Source organism: Aulostomus chinensis, chromosome 24, assembly GCF_037954235.1.
Source record: "Aulostomus chinensis isolate RoL2024-O1b breed Wild chromosome 24, RoL_Achi_v1.0, whole genome shotgun sequence".
NCBI lineage: Eukaryota > Metazoa > Chordata > Actinopteri > Syngnathiformes > Aulostomidae > Aulostomus > Aulostomus chinensis.
In genome coordinates, this window is record NC_141343.1 from 12715113 (window position 1) to 12736441 (window position 21329).

At 44.0% G+C, this 21329-nt stretch overlaps 1 protein-coding gene across 6 annotated transcripts in view; it reads left to right on the forward strand.

The window, feature by feature from the left end:
• pcdh7b (protocadherin 7b) overlaps positions 1–21329 on the forward strand; it is a 124262-nt gene that overhangs the window by 46151 nt on the left and 56782 nt on the right. For 2 of the 6 annotated variants that reach the window (XM_086197434.1, XM_086197437.1), the window contains exon 2: positions 16589–16808. The exons of 2 other annotated variants lie outside the window; for them this stretch is intronic. In XM_086197434.1, the coding sequence (XP_086053560.1) occupies positions 16589–16808 (220 nt within the window). The remainder of the gene's footprint in view (positions 1–16588; positions 16809–21329) is intronic. 2 more of the 6 variants (XM_086197435.1, XM_086197438.1) reach the window with 1 other exon arrangement.

The window sequence follows — 21329 nt, forward strand, 5'->3', positions numbered from 1 at the left end:
TCCAAAGACATCAAGAGGGGACGAGGCTGATTGATACTCTAAATTGACCGTAGGCGTGACTGGGAGTGTGAATGGTTGTCTGTCTCTATGTGTTGGTCCTGTGATTGACTGATGACCCGTCCAGGGTGAACCCCACCTCATGCATGAAGGCTGCTGGAATAGGCTCCACCCCCCACCACCCTTAACAGGAAAAGCAATAGAAAATGGATGGATGGATGGAATTTAGACCAAAGACAGTCTAGCGTTTGGCTTCTTTTCATTTCACAATGATGTTGATGATCTACCTTCCTTTTTCACATCTGTTTCTATCTCCTCATCCTTCATCCCTCCAGTTCCATCCTCACTCTTGCTCCAAGACCTCTACCAACCCCCCCCCCCCCCAGTTTGCTCTCTACTACCCTCCATTATCGCCTTATAAGGTCTCAAATTAATTCTAACTGGTTAATTCTCTTTGAAAAAAAAGTGCGCAAAGAATGATGAGGAAAAGAAGAAGTAGAATTAAAGAAGGAAGCCCAGGTCGCTGTTTGATTTTTCTAGTTGCAAGGCCCCAGATTGTGACCTGCAGATGTGAAATTCCCCGCCTGATGAAATATTAACTAGATTGTAGCACTTGACTGAGATCAGCTGTACTGGAAAGGAGTGCATATATACAGTGTGTGTGTGTGTGTGTGTGTGTGTGTGTGTATATATATATATATATATATATATATATATATATATATATATATATATATATATATATATATATATATATATATATATATAGGTGGTGGCATTGCAACTCAGCATTGATTGGATCATGTAAAGGAATGTGAGAATCAAATATAGCTCGTCAGTGCAGAGTTGACGGGGACCTTTACTGTAGGGCGCAAGTGTGAAATCACAAAGTTCCTCCAAGGTCTTACACGGCATAAAACCATAATGTGAAACGTACCTCTCGCCTTATCTGTGGATTTACGACCCAACAAGCCATTCATCTTTTTTTTTCCCCCTACCTTGTTAGTATTACGCCTCAGCTCCGAAAGTATTGAGATAAGCAGAGCAAGAGACATGAGAATTAGGGAGTGGATTGAGTGTGATGGATAACTCGGCGGGTAATATTCGTGGCAGACGGATGAGAGATGAAACATGCTGAGAAAAAAACAAATTGGCTAATGGTGATGATCACATGTGGGTGAGCTGATACCAGACCAGAAAATAAACACATGGAATGACTCCTTCGCCTTCTATAGAAAACTCCCATCAGCGTCACCGTGATCCTGAGCAACATCCCGGTGAATTCCCAAGAGCCACTGGTGTGATGTCTAACAAAAATACACGCCCCGTTTTATCGTGCGTAACCAGTTGCAAGTGTCTTCATGTGTAACAGAAAGAACATCTGGTTTTATGGTAAGATCAACAGCTGCTTATGACGGTGTCACGTGTAAAAAAAAACAACAACCAAAAAACACCTGGTTTTATTGCCAGAAACATGGTTGAATATGTCCAGATGTTTCACTCAAAGCACTTGGTTTTGTCACCAAAACAACAGCTGGAAATGTTTGACATCTGGCTTGAAACCCCCCCCCCCCCCCCCCGTTTTGTCACCAAGGCAACATCTGGACATCCCGCCAAATGCGCCTGATTTTGTCACCAGAACGATGTCTGTAAATGTCCCACCATCACCCTGCAACTACCCAGCGTTTTTGCCCCCCCCCCCCCCCCCCCCCCCCCAAAAAAAGCCGGCTGCCAGTGGCGGGATATCTTACAGGAAACACCTGGTTTTAGCCGCCAGCAAAAACTGTTGGAAATTGCACATTTCACTGAAAATACTTTGTTTGATCGACAAAAGAAATGGCTGCGAATTCCCTGCTTTAAAACCTTGGTTTTTGTCACCAGAACGACGGCTGCAAACGTCCCAGTGCCTTCCTGAAAATCGCCGCTTTTAATTTCCAGAACAGCGACTGCAAATATTCCATATTTTGCGAAAAACACTTGGGACTTTTGCAGGTATTTTTTCTGGTGATAAAGCCAACACCTTCCTAAAAAAAAAAAAAACCCCACCAGATTTTATCACCAGAACGACGACTCAAACGTCCCAGCCACACGACACTTTGCTGTGTGTGTGAGTGTGAGAGAGAGTGAACAGTGACAACTGTATCTTCAGATACTACAGCCTGATTATAATACCACTGAAGTACCAAAAAGACTCAGGCAGATGCATCTTGGGAAAAAAAAAAGGGAGAGCCACCTCACACCAAAACGCTCTATAAACCCTCTCCCTGGGGAGCGCATGTCAGCAGTTTGAAGTTCCACAAAAGCAGCTCCTGCAGATTTCTAGCACCTGAAATAATATTTGAAGACAGATTTTGAATAACGTGCATCCGAGTGGCGTCGTGTTGCATGCTAATGTCCGCCGCTGCGTTCTTTTAGTGTATTAGCTTATTGAGTTGTCATTTACGCCTGACCTGCTTTTCATTCTGGCCGAAGAAAAAGGGGGGACCTGAGGCGCAGAGATGGGAGGAGGGGAATAACAGCAACTGTAGCCCTCTAAATAACAACTCTGTCAATGGCCCAAATTCATAATAATGTGGGCTGCACTGCAGATAAATAAAACACACCCAATTTTCTTGTTAGCATAAAAATGTGGGACAGCTTGCTGTGTATTTCTTTTTCATTTAGGGATCTGATTATTGTTTTAAGCTATAGCTGCTTCAGCGCGAGATAAACCGCCGTCTCTCTCCCCTCCGTGACCTCTCCCTCTCAATTTACACCGGGGGTTAAATTAGCCCGCCTGATGAGGGCCATCATTAGTGCTCTCTGCTGCTTGCTGGCTTTATTAAGCAGTGAATATGGAGGAAAAACCTGTTCAGCAGGAACTAGCGGAAAAGGTTTGAGACAGCCTAGTCTGAGGCAAATCCGCTGTATTGTTCCAAGATCAAAGAGGGAGAAAAATGGCAACGTAACACGAGTTCAAATTAAATGAGAATATTCTCTTTTTATGTGACAGCTTCAATTGTAGCCTTGAGTTTAGATGTCAAGTGTTTTTTTTTTCTTCTTCTTCTTTTTTAATGTTCTGTTGAGGCTGGGTGACATGAGAGAGGAAGTGAGAATGAACCGCATCCTCGTTGGGTTCTCACTAAAACCCCACAAGGACACTGGAACACATATTCATAGCCGTCGCAGACGTAGCGTATCGCTAACCCGCCTTCATGCATCCGCATCGATCCGTCATTGTAGATCCTTGATGATGCCGCGTAGCTCGTCGCTATTATCTGTCGCAAAGCTGTCAACGTCAAATCAATAGCCATCTGGGAGTACTTGACCCGCCCCTCCATCACCCCTCCCCCGCGACTGCACGTACTTGCCATCACCGCCAACACAAGGGAACCAGCCAGCAGAAGGCTGCTGTCATGATACACACCGTGTGTGTTTGTGTTAGCGCCGTCTGCTGTGTCCACGCTGAGGCTTTATCGCCGCTTTGGTTACTTCAGTAGCAACCATTCATACCCCACCCCAGATCAGGGATGGGGGGTGGGGGGGGGGGGTGGTACGCATACCTTTTGGTGCTTTCACCTGCAGGAGAAGACATAGGATCCGTTCCATCTGGTAGCCTTGCCCGCAACCGCTATCCTCTACCTCTGCTGGCCATCTCTCTTTTATTCCTAGGATACCAGCTGCTGGTAAAGTGATAGGTGAGACACACACAAACACACACACACACACTCGCGGCCATGGATTGATGGCGTCCAGCCGCACTGGTGCAAAGCTAACGGGAGAGCAGGTGCAGGTGTCCAGTAATTATGACTGTTTGACCTCCCTGTAACCTTTGAGTAAAAGGAATATTTCACTCACTCTCGTTCTCTACTGAAGCAGGGAGCTGAAATTTTAAAAAAAGTTTTTAGAACTCTTCTAGTTTTCAAGGTTTGTCACGTTATTCACTTTTTCAATAATACATCCCCCCAAAAAACACCTGAACAATAAAAAGACATGAGCTTGCATAGGTGCTTCCCAAACTTTTAAAGCCCAAAATATAATGACATCCATGACTTGCAGCTGTTTGATGACTCATTAAATTATTACTGTCATTACCATTATTTAATTAATTGCTCAACAAACGCAATGATTGTTAAGACTTTATAGTAATGGCACAATAATTTAGTTAAACATACGGCAGCTGAATAAGCATTACTTGAGCGTAATTAACAGTGTTTTAATGTTATGCAGCTGTTAATTAATGGGTAATTGAGCACTATTTATCATTAATGAAGCATTAACTAACTTTTGTTATTGGACCCTGATTTTGAAGTGTTACAGAATAATTAAAAAGCCATTATCAGCTTTTTGTGCAGCTTCATTCACATTTGAACGCCTGCCAAACAATAGCCACCAAAACTTGGAGTGCTTGTGGAACTCTGGTAAATAGCACTTGCAGCTTGTACTGTTCCAGTGTGTGTGTGTGTGTGTGTGTGTGTGTGTGTGTGTGTGTGTGTGTGTGTTAGGGATATGGATTTAAAAACAGGCATTGAAATTTGATGCAAATTGAAAATAACTGCTGTCACCAAAAGTAGCAGAAACGGAGTGTTTGCGAACATACATCACCTTAAACAATTTCCTGAGTAACCCGTGGAACGAGCACGACAGGAATGATACATATTTGAGGCCGACCCGGAAGTTAGCATCGCTACAGGTTCCCGCAGTAAAATACTAATGGGATTTTCCTGTTAGATGTTTGGATGAAAACAAGCTCTGTGGCCAACAAGTGTCACATTTTACCAAGTAAGATAAGTTTCATTTTCAGGTTAAGTTACTTTTTAAGCTTAAATGCCGAGAAGCTCAAAGCTAACGTGAAGCTACAAGTGCTACAAATAAGCTACGCCACGGACGCATGACTTCAGTGCTACTACAACGAGCTTCTTGCTTCTTTTGTGTTTGGTTTGGTGACAAATGTTAGAGGCAACCTGTTAGCAGCCGCAGTCTTCACAAATGTATCATTTAGCAGCTCTTTTATGCCCTAGAACAAAACGTTGAGCACAAGATAACAAAAAAAAAGTTTTCAGGACTCAAAGACTTTCAGACGAAGGAAGCAGACTCATTCTTTCACCACTCTGTATTTTTTTGTTCTGGCTTACTCTGCAAAAATACCAGTTGGAGCAACACTACTAATTGTGCTTTTTTTTCTCCTCCTTTTCTCTACATTCCTACACCACTTTAAAGTACCGCCACAAGCAGGCGTGTTTTGAGGGACCAAAACAACCTGACACCATTATCAAATGTCCCATTAGCGCTCCAAAAACGTCTGGGCCAGTCAACAACTGAGTAATGAGATATACAGTAATAAGGCTGAAGTTGAAAACGAGACCTTAAGAGCACACTGTGGCTCTGTCAAAGTCAAAGAGAATGTGGGAAAAAAAAACAAAAAAAAGAAGAAGAGAGGACATGAGAGCTTTCCAAGACGAAGTGCCTTGGAGGAGAGGACTATTTTACATGCGGATTAGTGTACATATCGCCATCATCAGACGGCGATGTGACGCCTTGATAGACCGTCTGTCTTTGATGCCTTCACAGACGACAGGGTCTTTATCCCTCTTGCCTATCTTCAGTAACACGTGCCTCAAACGCACTGATCCAGCCCTTTTAACTGCTGCGATGGAGAAGATTGGATTGTGAGATGATGTGTCACTTTTTTTTTTTTTTTTTAAAGCCTTTTGAAAGTCACCGCAAATCTCCGTGAAACATCTGCATGCAATGTTACCAAGACGCTCCTTCCCCTTTGTTTCCGAAACGACGACGCTCCATTTTGCATCCCGGCGTCAGAGAAAATGAACGCTGTCGGCTTAAAAAGAGGCCCTACCTTTACACACACACACCCCCGCCCCACTACCCCCAAAACCCCCTTCAAACTCTATTAAAATTTGTGTTGTTTTCCACTTTGGCCCCCCTGGTGAAACTAACACATGGGGATTGTCTGGGCCTGAGCCAAACACACATAAATTTCAATATTAATTTGGTCGGCACCTCAGCAGCTTTCCCCCAGCTTCCTAATCTCCTGCCGCATATCTTCATTATCTGAAAGTGTGCTTTCATCTTAATTCCATTTTCATCCATCAAACGTCGGGGGAGGTTTGACCTTGCGTGATCTGGATAGAGATAGCGAGGTAAGGGAGGGAGATGGTGGAGATAGAAGTCGGGGTAGATAAGGAGTTGAAGCGATGAGCGCGGGATGGAGGGATGAGGAAGAAAATGTGGCGCGAGAAACGTTTTAAGCATTCGGTTTTTGCATAATCCTCACGAGTTTCCTTCTCTGTCTCTTCTGGGGATTTTCCTGCCTCCCTCCCTTCCCTTTCTCACCTCTGTTTATTTATCCTGACATTAGCGTTTAATTACTCATTTGTAATAATTGTTTTCATAGTTGTACAGTTAGTAATTGTTGTCAGGAACAGGTGGTACATGGGTAAGGGAAGTGTGTACGATAAGGGTATACAGTTCATTCCCAGCGCCGGGTGGTACTATCCTGAAGGGTGTCTTGAAAAGATGACATAAGGACACACACACGTGCACTGAAAAGGAGACACACACTACTTATCCCACATGAATGATACATGCCCGCATGATCATACTCAAATAGAACGCCTCATTAGCGGATAAGCTGGATATGCTCTCTAACCTCCCTCCATCTATCTCTCTCTCTCTCTTTCGCCTGTTTGGATGGCAGCCCTGATCCCCTAAATGCACGTTATCTGTCATCAGTGACTCAGGATGGTAAATAAAGAATCATTTATCAGCCTTATTAAAGCCTCTACTGTCTCTTTCTACCTCCCTTATCTTTCTCCTTCTTTATCCTCCTCTCCTCAATATGTCTATCCCTCTAGATCCAGCCTTTTTTCTCTCTCGCGCGCACTCCCTCTTCATGGTGACATTAATTTCTTTTGATATAGCATTCCTAAATCTTCCATCTGTGCTCGTAAAGCAGAAGAATAACTGCTCATATCCTTAACAAGGATAGGCTGGCATTTGGCTGCTTTTGCGCCAACTCCAGGCAATCGTCGTTGCCACGTCATGCTTTCCCGCTGACACCCAGAACCCATGTCACAACACGCTAACGTTAGCGCCAGCCCAGGGCTCGTCACATCCTGACAGTAGTAGGCCGTCGGTCAGACGTGGAGCTGCCAACACGGTGATGGATCCTCAAGCATGACACCTAGACACCACCCCTCATGCCAAAGTAGGGAACCTAAGATGATGGCTCGGTGACGTGTGAAATGCCAAAGACGCATTCGCTCCGTGTATGAATGCACACACGCACGTGCTCAGTGAATGGCGTTCCATTCAGCTGTCAGTAGAAAACATCAAGATTCACAAACAGACTGCATGTAAGCAGACACCAGGGTCAGGGTTTAGTTTCCAATGCGGGCAGCAGAACGTGGTGACACAGGAGAAGGCCCCATTTATTCATAATGAGGATGAAGATGAGGACCTAACAGATTGTTGGTGTGGAAATCAACAAAAACATTTGGTTGCCAATCTCAAGCCTCCCTTTATGAGTTTGGGTGCTTGATTTTTATGTCCTCGTATTTGCCACATGTAGTGTTGTAGTTGAGACCACCTAAATCGGGACGGCAAGTCATGACCAAGCCTTGAGTATACCGAGACCAAGACAATACCAAGTCTTTGAGGGGTCAAAATCAAGGCAAGACCGAGCCACAACTCAGATTAAGGCAGGCCAAGATCGGTCCAGTACTGAGACTGTCAGGGCAAGACCGAGTCAAGATTAAGGCTGGGCAAGACCAAGCAAGCCAAGACCAACACTGAGTCGGGGCAAAACCAAGGCAAGAACGAGACCGAGGCGGGCCAAAGCCGAGCCAAAAGTCGACTTTTTTCAAAGTTTGTTTCCGAACGTAATCTGTGTTGGATTATCTGACGTCCTCCTTCAGCTTCTTCCACTTACAGTTGAAGCGTAAACAGTCAAGATGCTAGTGGCGTTCAGACGTAACTCATCCATTTCCTGTGGTCCAAACTGGCCTCGGGTGGAGCCCTGCAGAATCCCATAGAAGGTGCAATTAGTCAGTTTGAAGCTCATCCACTCCACTCCTCCCAAACATATCTTGTCACGCCCCCCCCCCCAACCCCCACAAAAAAAACATAGAAAAACACAAACAAAAATCAAAAGGTTTCAAGCCATTCAGAGCAGGTCATGGATTGAGCTCTAAACTCCTGAAGATGTACCTAGCATCCTACCAGAGTAGCTACACCACTGACCTCCATCTCTTGAAGAGCAATTAAAAGTTTACACTCAGACTTTAGCAAAGTACCCATGTGCGGTTTTCTTTCTCTCTATTTTATTTTTCTTTCTTCGGGTCTGTCTCTGACTGTGCGCATGGGGTGCATGCTAATAGGAAAGTGCTAACTGTGGCGCTCTAGCAAAGACTTCCCAAACACATCGGGGAGAGAAAAGACGAAAGGGAGATGTAGATGAAGGAGGGGAAAATGGAGCTGGTGATGGTAAGATCCCCCACATCCTTGCCTCCTTATCATCTATTTCCCCTACTCTCCTTTCTTATAATCTCAAACTTTTGCATATTTTTTTTTTCTTTTTCACCACTCCCACTTCCTTTTCTCTTTCCAAAGTGGATCCCAAGACACAAACTTGAAGAATTTATCCACACAGTTCTTGGGAGGACTTTTAGTGCCCGGCAACAACTTTTTATGAGACAAATTTCAAACTTAAAGAGTCCTACAGCTGCCAAGAAGAAGAAAAAATTAGCCTTCATGTTAAAATTATCGCCGTAGTTAGTTATTATAATCACATTAAAGTTTAAATATAGGATGAAAAATCAAACCAGTGAGGTAGAAAGTCAAAATAATAAGTTAAAAAGGTGAAAAATTCGATATAATGAGATTAAAAGTCAAAAATATGCTACAGAATAGACCTGAGTACTCTCATTGAATCAATTATTTATTTGTGGCTCGCTATTGTCGTCATATTTTGTACTTTTTAATTTCGTGTTTTTGATGATGATTCGCACAATTTCAAGTATTTATTTCCCCTCTGCATTTTTTATCACATAGCTTTTACCCTTTGTAATCTCATGGCGTTTACTTTCTAATCTGTAAATCAGCACATTCCATTAAAATATTATCAAGGGTTGTTTAAATTTTTATCTTCTAATGATGTTTTCTGTTACTTTTGGAAATGAGCTTCTGTAAAATCATCGAAAGCATGTGGGAGTTGGGGGGTTTATTTTTTGGGGGATTCATTGAGTGGGTTTTTTTTTGTTTCTTTTTTCCTGCTGCAGCGTCCATATTTATGCAGCCATTTCTTCTGCCAAAAAGGGTCAGTTAAGAGATCAGATCATAAAATGACCACATGCTAAAATGGAAGGTTAAAATCACACTCTCGGCTGCAGAGATCGACAGGAGAGCGCTAATGGCATCATCAGCTCTTAACGAGGCTGTGTTGCCTTTAATGTCTGCACCTCCTCTAATAAAAAAAGCATTTTTTAAAGGTGTTTAAAAATGTTATGACCAACTTACGGACCCACGCGGATCTTTAAATTCATTTTTTGTGTGCGCAGTTAAGGTGAGGGAATGGCTCCGGGATGCCCTTGAAGAGCCCGGATGTGAAATAAATCATTGTTTTATTTTATTTTATTTTTTTTACTCTTGCATCTCTGCCAGCTCTGAAGATAATATCGGGGAAAATCAGACGCGGAACTCTTTGTTTCTCCTCCCGTTTTTTTTGTCCTCTTCTTCCTCTTCTTCTTCTTGCGGGAGTCTCAGGTGATCTTTGGGAATGTTATCCCGCTTTCTTCTCTTCATCCTGCCTCTTCACATGGGAGCAATGCGTGCGTAGGAGTGAAAAGTTCTGAAGAAGACAGCGAGCATGAAGACGTGGAAGAGGAGCACTGGAGCTTGACAGGGCCAAAGCTATCAGTCAGGCTACAACTCGATACCTGAGACTCTGCAGGCGGTTGTTCTAACAAAAGCTGCAGAACCACTTTGCTGCCAACATTCCCACAACTTCCTCTAACCCCCTTGTTGTTATTCCCCTGGTCACTCACACACCTGAGAGAACATCCGCGTTCGGTCGACCTACTTGTTTTTATAAAAGCGTGCCTGAAACATAGTAATTAAGCGCAGCACCCGAACAGAACCTGAATCCATCCTGATCAGATTCCAATTGATTTCCAGCCAGACATTTCACCTTGAGGCCCCTCGTCTCATTTATCACTTCAGCGTCAGTGTATCTGATGATTGTATTTAATTCGCCGGATTAAAATTACAGTCGTCTCCAACTGAGTTTTGCTAAGCTAATAGCAGTCGTTGGGTGTAGCTTTGATATTTGGCTCCTTCCCTGACGTCTCAGGTGGCGTATCATAGACTAGCCATTAAAAATGAAACATGGCTTCTTAATTACTGACTACTCTCATTCTTTCCTTGGCCTCTTTATCACTCCATCTCACTGGCTTCATCTCCTGTATCCCTCCATCTCCCGTGCTTGACTGCAATAAGACACTGGCCCTGCAGTTTATGTTTGCTCCCTGCGCCCCAAGTCTGGCCCTGCCACAATTACTTCCTCTGGTTCATGGTAGCGGGTCACTGCCATCTGCCAAAGGTATTTACAGCTGAAATTACACACACGCGTATGTTTTCCTGCTAGGTGTTCCATTATCGTCCATTTGATCCAGAGGCTCTGCTGGAGGTGGGTTTAATTATAAACCCAGGAAGGTTCAAACGTCTTTGTCGGTGGATGAATGAACACCATTCTGTGGATATGCTGCCATATATTAGGTGTGCAATATGGACAGATGATTAGAGACGGTAATGGAGAATACTTGACATTCAAGCTGCTTGAGTAGTAGTCAGTAGGGAATGTGTTCTCTGTAGTTGTGTTCTCATCAACAAACTCATAGAAATCGTTTAATCAGAAAAGAGCAAAATGCACAAAAAGGGAGGCAGCAAATCTGTTACTCTGGAAATCGGCCGGCGTCTTCCCAAATATCCCAAATTTCATCTTTAGAGAGTAGCAACCTGGCTAATGCTAGCGGGCTCAAAAGAACGCTCTCACCTCACCCAGTTGTTTTATTTTTCAACAATGCAAACAATGAAATGTTGAGCACCTCAGAAAATTGTTGTACAGTATGGGTCCCCTGCATTTACAAACTGCCAGATGCTAACGTGCAAATTTTGGGCAGTTTCCGTGATTAGCAAAATTAGCATTTAGTAGCATATCCCTCATCAGGTTCTCAACATTCCTGGGTTCATAATGGGGTTGTAAAGGCTGGCTAATAGACTTACTTTTCATGAGCTAACAGCTAAGACGACTCTTCTTCTTCTACGTGGATATATCACATTACCTTTACTGTCTCCTTTTGATGAAAACTCTCATTGCACAGCTATCCGCTCCAGGTCAAATTGTCGGAAACCGCCTGTCTTTTATGCTGTGTTTCTAAACTTTGCTTGAAATTCACTTAGCAATTGTCAAGACTCAGGTCAGACGCTAGCAAGGCTACCTCCAAACAATGTGTTACCCATTGACAGGAGATAAATGAAAAAGGCTCAGCCTGAGTGCTGCTGACAGGAGCTAAGCATTTTGTTCAGGGTAGAAGGAAATGAAAATCAAATCCAAGAGGTCACACTTTATTGACATGAGTGGTACGGTCTGTTTTCATTGGTTCAAGCTGTGCCTGAGTCAAGCAGCCCATGTGTTTTCTCTTTACCATCCAGGAAACGGGCTTGGATATACTTTGGCCAGAGCTCCATATCAACCTGTGGCTTGTTTGCATTGTTCATTTTTTGGAATGACGGATTTGCTCAATCACCCGTGGCTGTCGCAGCTGGCTTTCAAACACAGGCACGCCCCATAAAGGCCTCCACTGTCAGGGCCCTCAGAGGGGTCCAAGCATCTGGTAGAGATAAAGCAAGCTAGTGCTAACTTGAAATGAAAGCCATACATTAAAAAGCCCGGCTGCTCTCTGGCAGGGCACAGCGTGGGGTTAAGCTGTGGGCTTCAAATGTGGGGTTTCGTGTGTTTTAAGTGTAAATGCGCCACAATTTGAGGAGGTTTCTCTTATCTGTGAATTCATTGCCTACAAATCACCCACGAAACATCCCATTTATATGAATTAGGGTGGCCATATGTTTGGAACACCTCGCAGTAGAACCCCGAAACTAAAAAAAAAAAAATACATCCTCCAAAATAAATCAGGTTATAGCTATTTGTACCTTATGAACTGGAAATCTATCAAATTAATTGGATCTTAGATCAGTGTTAAGAAACACACGGGCTCTCTTTGGCAATAAAAATTCAACTGGCTGATATTGTACTTTGCCTGAGTATGAGCACTTGTGTTTCTGTCACTGCTCAATTGATTGGCAGCCTAGTGAACCATGAGGGCAGAAGGTCAGGCAAAGAGGTAAAAGGAATGTTAGAAAAGGTCATGTACTCAGTCAGTCTTAACAAATGCACAAGGGTCTGAAAAAAAGGCCAGTATCTGGTGGGAAGGGGTCAACCTTGTGCCATGGGCACGAAGCAAAAGGGGAATATTTTCACTGTCGAACGCATGGCTTGTTTTTACCTCTCCACAATGTAAAATCTCTCTTGTGCTGTTGCTCATGCATTTAGGTATATTCAGAGAGTTTGAAGCTGTCAGCGCAACGCGACGGATATCTGTGCCGGTTCAGCAATAAAAAATTAGCTGAATTATTTGTAATTGCACTCAAATCAATCCTGGGTTTGAGGGATTTAATTTGTTGTAGCAAAAAATATTATTTTTCAGGTCAGGGTCAGTAACAGGCAGACGCTGGAAACATGAACAAAGCTGGAAGATCAAGTTTGGCAATGGTGCCGCCAGTGAGCCGTCACATTTCTTGAAATGTCCTGCCTCAATTTTTCAGAAATTCCTCGAGACCAGACCTCTTTTAGAGCCCCTTTACTCAGATCTCAGCGCCGAGGCTCCCTTGGCTCCAGTCAGTAGGTCCAGCAGTACAACCTGGGCCTGCGGCAGCGTCAATACTGGCCTCCTGGAAACATGCGAGACGAGGATGGACCCGTCTACGGCACAGGGACCTGGAAGCTTTTGCCGCTTTGCTGAGAAAGAACACAGGGTTCGAGCAAAAAAGGTTCTTCAAAACAACGTCCAGAGAATGAAAAAGGTTACAAGGTCTGACAAAGGTGGGGGGGGGGTTAAAACAATTGGGAAGTACTTCTGGTCCAGTCCCCTGACCACCCCTGTGACAACCCTGTCCAGCCGTATGTCACTGGACGTTGCTTTCGTGTGCCTCTCAGATTCCATGAAAACCACCGGGATGAAACCTGGTGGAGGGGTGACGCTTTGGCGTGGACGAACCCGTGACATTTTCAGGCAGATTTGAACACTTTCATTTTTAAACAATTATTATTAATACATGGAACAAGGCGGAGGTTTGCACTCTAATTTTTTTTATCTTTCCCTGTGGTTTGCCTGGTAATGAAAAACCAAATTGTCCTCACTGTGAATATTTTCAGGTGGAGAACAATCGGTTGTGCCATTTCACATGGGATGTCTTTTTTTTTTTGCTTTTTTTTTTTCTCCTACCCACCGCCGAGACACACCTCGAGACATTCACGCATGAATACAAGAGGGGAAAATGTACTATGACAGATTTTTTTTCTTACTTTATTCATTTATTTAAAAGACAGAATGAAGGGAGCGAAGGTCACTGTGCAGACGGTGCTTACTGCAGATTCTAATCCAAAGCCCCTGGCGATCTCTGCATGAACTCCATTTCTGTTCTGCAAACAAATTAGGTTCTTTTCTTTTTTTTATTTCTTTTCCTCTCTTCTATTTTTCTAACTTGCTCTCCCTCCGGTGAAAATAAGAAGAAATTCAGGTGAATAAGATCTATTTGTTGGTTTGAGTATTTTTTTTTTTCCCTCCCCTTCCCGTCAGCTTCTTTTCCCTAAACTCAATTTTCCCTCGGTGTGCGCTTGCTCAAGTGTTCCTTCTCTTTGCGACCGCCTCGCCAGCAATTCATTAGGCAACCGTCATTTAATTTGTATCATTAGAAAACTGTGTTTCTACTATATCTGATCCAGAGAAGACACACACACACACACACACACAACACACTCACACACACAATCTGGGGACTTACACCTCGCACCAAACACGTGTTTCGAGTGGCAACAAACAAACAAGCAAGACATGATTTAATATCTTACCATTCAAGTGTTATTACACTTATAGCAGGCAGTTCTCCTTCTGGGGTACCCAGTTTTAATTATGCAACAAATGTTTGGCTATCTAAGTGAAATTTGCATGAATATTTATACCAATTCATTTGTTGAGTGTTGATTGTAATTACACGGAAACATGATTTATTGCCAAGATTGCTGTGTTAGTCAGCCAGCCAGAGAAAGAAGTGGAAATATATAAATAAATGCAAATTTCCCCAGCTAAAGGAAGCCCATTTTTCCCCCCCAGTGGCTTGTGGGAAATTCATTATCAGAAATCGTGTGTGTGTGTGTGTGTGTGTGTGTGTGTGTGTCGGGGGGGAAATTCACACTTTTTTTTTTACAAAATAAAATTTGCAAAAAAAAAAACAACACTTTTCTAAGCTGACCTGTCAGCACCTTTTGTGTGTGTGTGTGTGTGTGTGTGTGTGTGTGTGTGTGTGTGTGTGTGTGTGTGTGTGTGTGTCGGGGGGGAAATTCACACTTTTTTTTTTACAAAATAAAATTTGCAAAAAAAAAAACAACACTTTTCTAAGCTGACCTGTCAGCACCTTTTGTGTGTGTGTGTGTGTGTGTGTGTGTGTGTGAGAGAGAGAGAGAGAGAGAGAGAAAACATTACATTTGTAACCCATTTTTAAAGATGTTGAAATATTTTCACATATGACAGTGTTTGGACCTTTTCTTTGTGCGCATACACACACACACACACACACACACACACACACACACATACATACACACACACACGAAGCTGATTGATGCTGCCCCCATTGACAAGGAGTTGCCCTTGTGTTTGTTTTTTCCTGGTGCGTCACATTTGACGTCGCCAGAATGAAGCGTCAAAACAGCACCACGGTGTTGTATTCAGTTTTTGGAGTCAAAGCAGCATGGAAGACGGCGATGTTTCTCTGTGGTTTCAGATCATGTTCCACAGTCCGGTTTTCAAAACTCAACGCCAACTCAATGATTTTAAGGTGTTGCTTGAATGCACACGGGGCTGAATTTGTGTTTTTTGGAATTCAAAAACTGCTGGATTTACTGGAAAAGAGCGTGAGTGGAAAAGAGAAATGTTGGTCCAGGATGGGAAATGCCACAGGCCTTCACCCAGGTTTTGTGTTCTATCAATGCCAATCCAAGCCAGAACCGATAAATGCCTATGTCAGCTGCACGGTCATTCGTCCTGGGAGTGAATGTGGATTGAACTTGTCCCCTTTGCAGACAAAAGTCAGATGTTATTGGGTTTCTTGGCCGGTGGGAAAGGCACTTTAGATGAATAGATGTACAAACTGAAGGTGCGGTGACTTATTTGACTTGTGAGACAAAACAAATGGATAGAGAAAGAGGGAGAAGGAGAAAATGCGTGAGTAATGCCCCTTTGTCGTGTTCAATATTCTCCGAACAGGGAAAAGAGAGAGGACAAGCAGAGGAGAATATGAGCAAGTGATGAGGTCCAGCAAGGGGCAGGAGGAGAGGATGCATGGCGATGGAGGCAAGCTCCGTCTGTGTTTGTATCTAATTAATGAATGGCATTAGCCATTTGTTCCGCCATTTATTCTGGTAATGACAAAGCCTGGTCTTTCATTCCTCGCCTCATGCTTGCTTGTTCTCCCTTTTCCAACCCCTCCCCCCTCCTCTCTCTCCGCCATTACTTTTGTACATTGGAAGTTGCGGAGGGAGGCCTGGGAAGTCAGGAGTCAACTTTAATGGAATGCTCTGTTACTGCTTAACTCATGGACACTGCTCAATGACGTCTCGGCGCAAGCTACATATATTGACAGCTTGAACCCACAGCTCATCTAACAAATGCTTTTGTGCGTGTGTGTGTGTGTGCATATGCTCACATTCACTCAGGAAGGTGTGTGTGTTCGCCTCTGCACTAACTGCGGTGTCAGAATCAGGCCTCCCGCCGAGGCAAAGGCTTGTTCACCTTGTCCTCTTTATGGTGGACAAATAAATAAGTGAACAAGGCTGGCGCATTCTTCCAATCCTGGTTAACACACAGCCAGCTGCCTTTTTGCCGGGTCCCCTGAGCTTCAAGTGAGCCTGTGCCTTTGTACTGTCTTCTGTGGAAGGTCATTAGGGTGTGTGTTGTAGTGAAAGGTCTCGGCTGCTGTCATAGAGCAGAATAGGTCATGTGTCTTGTGTAGGAGTTGAGGAAAGTGACATGGCAATTAGCGTAGTTAGCGAACCTCTTCGACTCCTTTCGGACTCTTCCAACCTCCTTACCCTTGCCCCCTTTTTCCTAACCTATTTCCCTACCGAACTCAGTCCCCTTTTTTAAAATCCAGAGGATCCAAGTCCCTCGCAGGCGTCTAACAACAACAACAAAAAAGAATCATTAAAGTAAAGCAGTCCCTTTGATAGTGACCCCCGGCAATTTGGTTTCTCTTGTAGCCGTTTCGCCGAGTGACCTTCTCGGTGGTGAGCCAGCCCCAGGACCCTCACCAGCAGGGATCGCTGCAGAGCTGCTACGACAGCGGCCTGGATGAGTCGGAGACGCCCAGCAGCAAGAGTTCGTCGGGCCCCCGGCTGGGTGCCCTTCCCCTACCCGAGGACAGCTACGAGAGGACAACGCCGGATGGCAGTGTCGGTGAGGCAGAGCACATGGAAAATGGTAGGGGCAAACACTGAAAGGAGATGTAGAAAACGTTAAGATACAGGAAACACACACACACATAAAGCATTCACATAGCAAACGGTAGGCAGTGTCAGAGCCACGTGAGGTCCGTCATCAAATTTACAGTCCTTCTGTTTGACTTGAGGATTTTTGGCGTCGGTTAGGGCTGCAGCGTATCAGGTATGATGTAGTGTCAGGAGAATCTGTTGCAGGGAACCTCAAGTGAAGACAAGGTCTGGAATTCGTCAGAAACAGCAGGTTCATTTGATCAGAGCGGCTACACAAAGGAATATATGTAACAGACACATTCGTTTAGATCAACACCTTCCAAACCCTCTCAGTACTTTTAGTCTGAGGCTGTTCTGGACCGTTTTACAAGTCCCACTGGATTTCAGTTGGCGTAGGGTAGATTTTCCACATGATCTCTGTCTTGCCTTCTATCCTTCGAAATAAAGTAAAAGAGGAGTAACAATACCCAAATGGAATTAAAAGATTTGTGTGTGTGTGTGTGTGTGTGTGTGTGTGTGTGTGTGTGTGTGTGTGTGTGTGTTGGTGTGCAGTAAGAGATAAGGGTAATGGTCCCTGTCATAGTCAAGGAGTCTGAGGGGATTCTTAACAAGGCGCTGTAGAGCATAAAACTGTGGGAAAGAAACTCACCGTGACATCATGCATTAGCTTGTGGACTCCTCCTTTTGAAGCCCTGAGTTTGGCCTTTTTAGCATCAACAACTTGGGCTGTTTTTTGTTTTTTTGTTTTTTTTTTAGCCAGATGTCATCTTACTTGGAAAAGCAATTGGAGATGACACCCAGGCAATGTTGCTTCACGCCTTTCTGGTCGAACAGTTTCTTTGGCAATCACAATTTAGCTTCGTCTGAGAGCATCCCCTGCTTTATCGTCGGTTTCGCTCCCAATGGGATCACAATTCACCAAAATAAACATCTTCTACATCCGCAACTTCCTTGCGCCGAAGCAAGCGCTTCAGACCATAAACAAGTGAGAGGTAGGGCCGTTTCCTGACGGAACGGTGAACTCCCTGCCCCCTGTTAAGAAGTTTTATATGAGCTTTATTTTTCAGAGCAGGAGGTGTTGTCGTCTTCCTTTATACTATCAGTACAGCAGAGGGTTACCCACCCCAGCTCATGAGAACGATGTTCCTTGACGGTTGTATCAAACTTTCGACGAACATGCGAGGGTCCCCGGGGTGTAAATTTTTGCATCATTTTCAATAGGGTCCGTCCTCATGTCGGCCAACTTGTTGTGATTCTTTGTGCTTGTGGGCGTGACACGATGCTAAAGAGCGGCAACAACACACGTGCTAGCAAACCAAAATGGACTTTAATGAAGAGTTTGTCATTTCGCACGTTGAATACGCAATTCCTGTGGAAGCGGATCCTCTGGGTACATGTGGGTCCTCCAAGCAGACGCCAGGATGTAGTGTTTGATCCGCAGCTCTTCCAGGCTTAAAGGTTCATAACCTCTCACTGGAGTCATGTAGGATTCAGGGTGAGTTCAGAACATGCCATTTAGTGGCATAGTAGTCAAAATAATATTCCACTGGTGATTACTAGAAAACCGTGTCGAATTTAAAATATCATCCTGTTTAAAATAGTTAGAATGAGTACACTGGCTCAAAAATATATGCTAATAAAATTCCATCAGTTTTGGTTTCAACTCAGTAAGTATTGCAAACTATACTGGAGCCTTAATGATTTTTTTTAGCGGGAACAGACTCAAGGTCGAGTCATGGATCCATCCAAGAGAGACAACATGCTCTGCTGCTGCTGCCCGCTATCTTTAGTGAGATCAGCTGACCTGCCGCAGTCGGTGTGTGTGTGTGTGTGTGTGTGTGTGTGTGTGTGTGTGTGTGTGTGTGTGTGTGTGTGTTTGGAGATGGAAAGGCAATTGTACAAGTGAGATTGGAATTTGAACTGAGTGGTCTGTGTTGTGCAGCCTATTTTGTTTATCTCAACTCAACTTTCAAATATTGCATCCTTGCAGTACGTGTATACAAGTCTGAGTCAATACAGTACAGTCCTCAACTGCACCCCATCTCCCTCAGTTGGCCTTGTGGTCCATAATTGTTCTTGGTCCTGTGATTCAATGCTAGTAAAAAAGGCATATATATACACACTGTCACACGCGTGCGCGCACACACACACACACACACACACACACACCACTCTATGTTTCCTCTTAAAATGTCCTTGAGGAAGACACTGCTTGCTCACTCTGGGTGAGGGCATCAGCTAAATACTTTAAGTAAATGCAATCATCTAAGGTTAGGGCAAATATTGGCTCCAGCCTCTGGAGAGATGCTAACTATACTCATTAGCAACCCCCCTTTGTTTTGCAGTCACACACACACACAGACACACTCACTCACTCACTCACTGCTGGAAGTGCTTTTGCAGCATTTGCCCGCTTTAAACCCCATCGCGCGAGCACAAAATTATGGAGTTATAAGGAAACGGAGGGAGAAAATTTAGATTGCGTGCTGCTGTGCTCACCAGAAGGGAGTGTACGTGTGCGAGTGGAAGCAACACAGTGGGGGTCAATTCATGACCAAAACAATATTTACCTTAGGATGAAAGACACGATTTTGGGGGGAAAATTGGGGCTAGAAAATTAGATTTTTATTCTTGCTGACTGTTTTACTGTCTCACTTTGTTGGATTGCGGTAGCTTTGTGTCGGGGTGAAACGCGGACAAAGGCTAATGTCCCCTTTTGATTCGCAGCGCCGACCTGCTAGTTGTCAATCGATGTTCACACAATGCGCAGGAACAATGGTTCTAGGCTGCAGCTGTGCGACTGTCTCGCTCTCATGAATGCACTTCAACACACATAAAGATACACACACGCACGCAGACTTGTTTTTCACTCTCGCCCTTCATCCTTCCTTCTTTTTTTCCACCCTGCACAGATGTGCCAAGGGACCATGTTTTCTTTTCCTCATCTCCTTCATCAAGGTCAGGTTTCAAACTTTATTATTTTCTATTGGCTGATTTTGTTCCCGGGGGATCATCAAAAAAAAAAAAAAAAAGTGAGGAAAGAAAAGCCATACACCACCTTCAAGAACAAAAACAGGGAGTGTTTGGGTCACCGCGGGATTATCAACACATTCTTGACTCAGTGCGAAACCCGACTCCTCATAGGATGTCAGAAACCCTCTAAATCTTAATTGTAGTATTTAGTTGCCATTTTGTAGTACGGGGTATAAAACACAATGAACACAACCGAGCTGCTGTGGCATCTGGAGCACTTCATGAAGTCTTGATCTCTTTCTTTTTTCTTTTCTTTTTTTTCTTTTTTGATGCACAGCTGGTCCCCTCACTTATTCATAAGCTTACCCCTGCGAGCTCATCACATATTCATAAAGTGTTTGGAGTCAAACACCCGATTAGACCATTACGGATGTCAAAGAGCTCCTTCCAGATGTATGGTGTTATCAGCGGGTCAAAGACTCCAATATTGATCTCCGCATTGCCAACGGGGGGCGAGTAGATTTTTCAATTTTTGCAGTGTTAGTTCAAGTACATCTGAAAATAACACGCTTGCCCTTTCATCATGAGTGAGGTGTCTGAGGTGTGCAAAGCGTTTTTCATGTGAAACCTCCGCACATACCAGAACAGCTCCCGGCGCTGAAGATGTAATACCATTGTTCAGTGCATCAGTGCTGCTATGCAGTGTGCTGTGCTTGTTACTGGAGGTCATGCTGCCAAGGATTCATCCTTTCTGATCCATAACATGAGTCATTATATTGTGTTTTCTTTACAGAGATATGCTAATGCCGAGCTATTACCTCGTACTCTTCTCTTGAGCTACGCTGCCAGTCACTGTGTGACGACAACACTTTGTGCTGCTTTCTAACAATGAACACAGGTGTTGTTAGGAACTCTTGGAGTTTTAATAAGCATGAAACTTAATTTCCCTTCCTTGTGTGGGTGATCTGTGCCTCGTCATGTGACTTGCAGATACGACCCTATAATTCCTCAATATCACAAACTGTGTCTGCATTTCATTGTCAGGCAAATCTGAAGCAAACTTGCATTCCCCTCTTTTGAACATCGCCTCATAGCCACAGTTTAAGTGTTTTTCCGTCAGATGGTTTGGAGTGGACAAGAAAGGCTGGGTGAGTTGGCAGCGGAGGCAACGTCACACGGGGCTGCGACAGTGTCAGGGGGAGTAGAAGAAGACGAGTTGCGTATCAGCGAAAAATGAAGAGCGGAAGAGGTTTCCCTCAGTTTGGGCAAGAGTTTTATATGTTTCAGCCAGTACTGGATACGCGACTGCTGTCCAGAGACAAAGACCGTAAGAACTGTAGAAGTCTAAAAAAAAAAAAAAGTTGTAGGTTTTTGCTTCTTTCTTTTATTTCCCCTTTTTTTTCGCGGCTTCCGTCAACCTTCTTTTGAATGCAAGACTTCACAACATGCATCAACATAGCAGGGCCGGGTGGCTTGCAGGGACCCCCTGATGCAGATCAAAACGCGCGGCTAATATTGTGACTTTATCCCCACGTGT